This window comes from Coptis chinensis, chromosome 5, assembly GCF_015680905.1.
Source record: "Coptis chinensis isolate HL-2020 chromosome 5, ASM1568090v1, whole genome shotgun sequence".
NCBI classification, from domain to species: Eukaryota; Viridiplantae; Streptophyta; class Magnoliopsida; order Ranunculales; family Ranunculaceae; genus Coptis; species Coptis chinensis.
The window spans coordinates 59,598,352-59,604,855 of NC_141460.1; the positions used below are offsets into that span (position 1 = coordinate 59,598,352).

The 6,504-nt window shown below is 34.4% G+C and overlaps 1 protein-coding gene across 1 annotated transcript; it reads left to right on the forward strand.

Moving 5' to 3' along the window:
* The first annotated feature begins 3,755 nt into the window (after positions 1-3,755).
* Positions 3,756-6,228, forward strand: LOC147498165 (uncharacterized). Its single transcript, XM_086559026.1, has 3 exons — positions 3,756-4,780; positions 4,982-5,108; positions 5,349-6,228. The coding sequence occupies exons 1-3, from the start codon at positions 3,888-3,890 to the stop codon at positions 5,994-5,996; spliced, it is 1,668 nt and encodes a 555-aa protein (XP_086415152.1). The 5' UTR covers positions 3,756-3,887; the 3' UTR covers positions 5,997-6,228.
* The last annotated feature ends 276 nt before the right edge of the window (positions 6,229-6,504 follow it).

Genomic DNA, 6,504 nt, shown 5'->3' on the forward strand with positions numbered 1-6,504 from the left:
TTTATCAATGTTACACTACTCGCCTCGCACATCCAACCAGTCCAAGTAGATTGAATCCCCAACTCTTGGTAAGTAAACTTAAACAAAAAGACTAAACTTCCATCTATATAATAAAACAACTTGGTTTTTAAGCGCTTTGTGTGAAGCCTACATCCGACGGCTAAAAGTTTATATAATTAGTACATCTGATGATTAATAGTACAATTAAGAGTTAATAGTAAGTTGATTTTAATTAGGAAACAAAGACCAAGTTGATTTAGTTTAGGAAACAAAGACCAAGTTGATTTTAATTAGGAAACAAAGACCCTAAAAAAAAACAACAACAACCCTTCATTTGAAACTTATGAAAACGTACTCAAACCCATCGTTTGAAACAAACGTACAAGAGACTCCACCACCAGAAGCTTAACAAGGGTGATTCTTCTCCATTGCTCCAAGTTCTCTCCACTGCTCCAAGCTTCTTCAACAGGTGTAGTGACGTGATTTCACATATTAAATTGTATTCTCTACTAATTTTTATTAATGTGTATACCTTTAACACTCAATCATCTCTGCATATTGCCTATACCTGAAACGTTTTTCTCTCTATCTCGATGCATTCTCTCATCTCTAAGTTTAGCGAGGGCTTCCTTCCTCTCAACGAAATAATTATATTATATTTTGTTCTACTTTCACATTACTTAACTTCTCGAACTAGGTATTTAGTTACTTTTTCTTTGAATGGTTGCTTTGCTGATAATGTAGGCAGCCGCACGTAATTCTAGAATAAGTTGGATTGTGATTTGTAATTGATTCCGGCGTTATTATATGAACTGTATCCACACACCTCACATGGTCCCTATTACTTACAGTTTAACTTAGCATGGTATGAATGTGATTCCCATGGATTCTTTGCATTCCGTAAACATAGGAGTGAAGGTTGACAATGAGTGTATTTCTATTCAGTTTCATATTTTCCATAAAAGGTGCAATTGTGTAATTTTTGAACCTTTGTTCACACTTCATAAGAACAAAGTTCTATTAGGAAGAATTGTTTTGTTGTTCAAATTTTTGGTTATTGTTCTGTTATGTAGCTCTCTGTTCCTAACAAACCTATTAAGAGTGATTATATTTTTACATCAAGTCATTAACAGAAAAGACCTATATGATAATATTCTTGGAGGCTCTTCAGAGCATATATTGTGCCCATTATGTCCATGCTTGGACATCAACCCAAGCAAATTGAGATGATTGTGCACTATGTTGCATTCTATAAATGGTTATCATGTAGAAACATCATCTTTTGTCACAAAGTTTACTTTTAGCCTTCATTAGGCTGAGTAGAAAACTAATATTTCTTGGTTTAAGCTGTTCATTGATCTTTAACATTCAATTATCTTCTACTGAAAGTGTCTTCTTTAACTCTTTGCAGTCATATTTATTTTGTTTTTTGCTCAACAAGTCATTGATTATCAATATTTTGTAGTTTGCCATGTTCTCGATTTTTTTTTTTTTTTTTTATTGTTTTCCATTTTCTCCTCAGTGTGGATAAGACACAAACTACTTCTACCAGTGAACGTGCTACATTTGCTGAGGTATTTTTTCAACTCTTTTTTTTCTTTTATTCTTTCAAGGGGGTTTTTTTTTTCTTCTTACATGAATTGTAAAACTCCACAATCTATACAATGTTTGTTTTATGCTTACGTTAATATTGTTAATTTTTTTATGTATTTAACCTTTCACCAATTACAAAATAAAGGTTATGAACAAACAGTTACATGAAACCATCAAGTCCAATCAGCTCATGAGATTGTCGAGATACCTCCACGGTCAACTCTACTTAGTGTTACTCCTTCTAAGCGCAAGTTGGCTCAACACACAAGAAGATAAAGAGAGCGCATAAGTGCTAATTTGTCAACCTCATAAATACCTTCACATCAAGTCCAATCAGCTCATGAGGTAGTAGTCACACCTCCACAATCAACTATTACAGTTATTCCGACCAAATTATTGCTAAGGTATATATGTATTATATTGTCATATATACAGTGTTTATTTTCTACCGTATGTTAATTTTGTGATGTACAGGTTATAAACAAACAATTTTATAAGAGCCACCAAGTCCAATTAGCTCAAGAGATTGTCGTGACACCTCCACAGTTAACTCTTGGAGTCAGTCCCACCAATGCTTTCATACCTTCACAACTTTCTAGGCGCAAGTTGGCCCAACAATACAATTTGCAATATGCTAGAGTTTTTTCGTCTTGCTTAAGGCTACTTTAGGCAGTTAGGTTGTTCCAAAGCCTACCTAAGCTTCTAAAGCTATGCCTATACCAAATCTGCTCATAATAGTTATCATAACACATTGCCTTCTTCTTAGATCATCATCTTAGATCTACCCCTAGGGCTGGAAACGTTTTCATGCAAATAATTTACATATAAAAAATATTTTCATTTTAATGACAATAGAAGGTGTTTTCATCCAATTCTTATGTGAGTCTTTTAATTCTTAGTTTGATTGTCACCTTATTGCCTTCTTCTTAGCAATTCATAAACTTATGCTCCACATGGATCCGACTTTATGGATCCGGGCATGGATATAGTCCATCCATCCACCATATTCCTTGAGAAAGCTAGCTAAAGTATTTATTATTATTATTATTATTATTATTATTATTATTATTATTATATTTTTTATTTTTTAATAAATTCTAATATATATATATATTAGCTAACTCAAAATAACTTTCCGCAATGATTTGTCATGACAGCAACTTGTTATGATTATGAGTACAGTGAGTACTGGATGTTCAAATACTTTCATTTTTGTTTTGATAATCTCAAATACTTTCATTTTGTAACAACAACAATAAGGTGGTTTGCAAAATTGATTCCTATTTAACAGCTGACGTGATAGCAGTACGTCCACGGTACACCAACGGAAAAGAAAAAAAACAAAATATGATTGTTATCTAAATTCTATTTACTGTTTAAAGAAGTGTCACCTAGATTCTATCTGCTATAAGTATTGAATTGCCACAAGAATTGTGATTTCGCAAATCGCAATCTATTCTATTGCTTCATATGGTCCTCGACTGCTCGTTATAAACAAGTGGTCAAGTGGTCAAATGTTCAATTACTATATTAAAACCGTTTGCAAATTACCTTTAAGATGCATTAATTTATAATTAAACCCCATCCATGTAACTTACTTGTCTGGTCTTAGATAGCAAAATCTAGTTTATGAGACACATTCAAGTCTGTTTATGTCTCATGAAACATCTCATTAATACGTACTTCAGTGTTGAAATATTTGTTTAACTCAAAAACTTGAAAAAAAATGTAAATACAAAAAGAAATATCTATAACTCGACATTATATTCAGCTTCAGTTACTAAAACTTCTTCTTGTTATTAGTTGCTTTCAAAGTCAAAGTACGATAGTAGACCCAATAAATTTTAATTGTCACAAAATACTAATGATCATTTATGGCCTTTGAATTGTATACGGTTTCATCATATGTTGCCATGATATTGTATATCAAACATAGGTTCTCTTGACTTCGTACTATGTGTCTTCCCAAATCGTAATTGTACGGACATGAAAATGTTCCCTACAATTCCTTGAGGTTCGGAAATGTAAGCAGGAGACACTTTATGTTTGCCACGTGTCCGACATTGACTTACCACTTTCATAACTGTCTAATCATTAATACTGATACCCTTTGACTGTACTTGCAAAGAGTCACAATAATACTATGTAGTTCTAACCTTCAGATTCAATTCAACATACATATCAAGGGCCATCTATCATCTGACTATATATGCCTTCAAGCATAAGTAACTTCAACTGAATTTTTTTCTCACCTAGACAGACAACAACTCAAACTTCAATTCCATTCCATTTCCATGGAGTTTGATTTCAGTGAAGATCTCACTTCTAATCCCACATTTTGGTGGGAACAAGAATTGGGAAATGAGTTTTCTATAGATGAATGTTCACCCAAAGGTATTTTCAAAGATTTTCAGCATTTTGATCAAACCTCCATAGATGGGTCATGTTCGAATTTAGAGTTCGAGATCCCAAGCCCAAAATTTGATTATTTGGAAGCAGCTTTTGGAAACAAGAGTTGGACTTCTTCCCAAATATTTGATGAGTCAAAGCCTTTAGCAGATGAAGGTGATACTTGTTCCATGAATTTCGAGGTTCATGAGCCCAAGCTGCCTTCTGTAGAAGGCGATAATTGTTCAAATGTTTGCGAAATTTCTGAACTTAAGCCTGTGGCTGAAGAGGGTGCTGATAACTGGCCGGTAGTGTGTTTCGATGATTTTGAATCCAAGCCTATGGTTGAAGAAGGCCACAAAGGTTTCGTGAATTTAGACTCTTACGTCTCAAAGCCTCTGGTACAAGAAGGTGAAAACTGTTCTATGAATTTCAACACTTATGTGACCAAGCCTTTAGCACAAGGTAATAAGTATTTGACCGATGAGAATGACATCTACGAGTGCAAGCCTTTTGCGAAAGGTAACGACAATGGGATCATGGACAAGTTTTGGAAAAATAGTGGTTACTTGAATTATCAGCCAGCTGGAACACAAGGTGTGCTAGAAAGGTATAAGAGTGCGAATTTGCAAGAATTTGGAACAGCAAACTTTGGATTACAAGATGACAATTCATGCATAACTGGGGACCATGCGTCATACCAGGAAGCTGATTTTAATAGAAATGATGAATTCATCGTGAAAAGAACTGGTAAAGGTCATAGAATACCTAGAGGGCAATGGACTCTTGAAGAAGATAGGTATTGAAATTTTAAGTTCGATCTCCATCATAAGTTTTATTTTCTTTTTGGAATTCCTTCTATGTTCTTAATTTTGAAAAAACTTAGGAATTTCTTTCTAGCATTCCCTATTATTTTTTCTATTTGTTCTTTTAATTTGTTCTAGTTTGTTTAAGCCTTTGAAAGAAAATTATTAACTATACAACTAATGTTTATGTGAAGATTATTGGCGAGGTTGGTAGAAAAGTATGGGTTAAGGAGTTGGTCTCATATTGCTCAGTTGCTGAAAGGGAGAATAGGGAAACAGTGTAGAGAGAGATGGCACAACCATTTGAGGCCCAACATCAAGGTTTGTCCTCTTTGATTCTCATGATCTTTTATTTCACGTACTGTCACGTTTTTTAACTTTTATGATGGAATCGTTAATACTTCGAATGGAATTGGTGTGCAAGGGCTCACAAGTATATATTAAGGAACATGAATTCCCTTGTTTTATAATGGCATTCATGGAGACATATCTGATATCTAATGTTTGCAAAAATATACATAAAATTAAAAATCTTACATGCATGTTTATCCTTATTTGCAGAAAGACACATGGAGCGAAGAAGAGGACAGAATTCTTATTTCCACTCATGCAGAACTAGGTAACAAATGGGCAGAAATTGCAAAAAGGCTACCAGGAAGAACGGAAAACTCCATAAAAAATCATTGGAATGCCACCAAAAGAAAGCAATTTACAAAGCGAAGAAGTCGACACGCAAAAAGTGGTTCTAAGTCCAATCTCCTTCAAAACTATATCAAAAGTTTGGCATCAAATTCAAGGTTGGTTGATTATCAAAGAAACAGATTCAAAAGCTTGAGGTCATATTCTAGTAATTCTACTGTCTCTGATAATGAGAAGAACAAATCAAGCAATTCTAAAGTGGAGATAGCTACTAATACTTTGGCGACAAAACCACCTGCAAGTGTTCAACAGCAAGACTCATATTTTTTCACAAAAAATGGATTAGTGCAAAACTACAGCTTCAACGAGAGCCTTGACTTTAGTTTCGAATCAAAGAAGCTTCACGAGGAATGCAATATTAAGTCTCTATTTAAGGAGGTGTCTTGTGATTCTGCTGTTGATGAAGGGAACTTGGAGGTGGAAATGCTAGAGGACATGCAGTCATTTATGCAGTGTGAGGTGAAAAATGACATGGATTTGGTAGAGATGATCTCTCAAAGTAATGCTTAAGATCTTAGTTAAATTCCCACTTAGCTCCTTTGAGTTTGTCCACTCAAACTCAAAAGTGACGTTCCACGATTCCACTTGTTCGATCTTGGTTAAATTTCCACAGCCCCTCCAAATTGTTCCACTCAGAAGTGATGTTCCACTTTTTCTTGACTGTGTGAGTGGTGAACTTTCACCCTATTTTTCTGATACACTTGAGCTATGCTCCAATAATCCAATGATTTTTTTTTCGATAGGAATAATCCAATGATAATGCCACTTGCTCTTCTTAAGTTTTCATTTTAGATTCAAATGCAAGTGGATATATTGTACAAACTCGAAATGGAGGCAACACAATTGTAATAAGTCAACTTTGCAAATATTTTTGGCGAAATAAGGACCTAGAAATGCACAATCTGACATGTCTACGGCTATAAGATTACTTCATGCGAATTCGCTATGTGGACTTTTAATGAGATCCTCACAGTCTCACTATTCATAGATCAGTGTCTTGTAGCTGGAGCACAGATAC

Bases quoted from the DNA above. Each gene is read 5' to 3' on its own strand.
- LOC147498165 (XM_086559026.1), top strand. From the start codon at position 3,888: ATGGAGTTTGATTTCAGTGAAGATCTCACTTCTAATCCCACATTTTGG. The intron at 4,781-4,981 runs GTATTGAAATTT...GTTTATGTGAAG, and splicing joins TGGACTCTTGAAGAAGATAG to ATTATTGGCGAGGTTGGTAG. The intron at 5,109-5,348 runs GTTTGTCCTCTT...CCTTATTTGCAG, and splicing joins ATTTGAGGCCCAACATCAAG to AAAGACACATGGAGCGAAGA.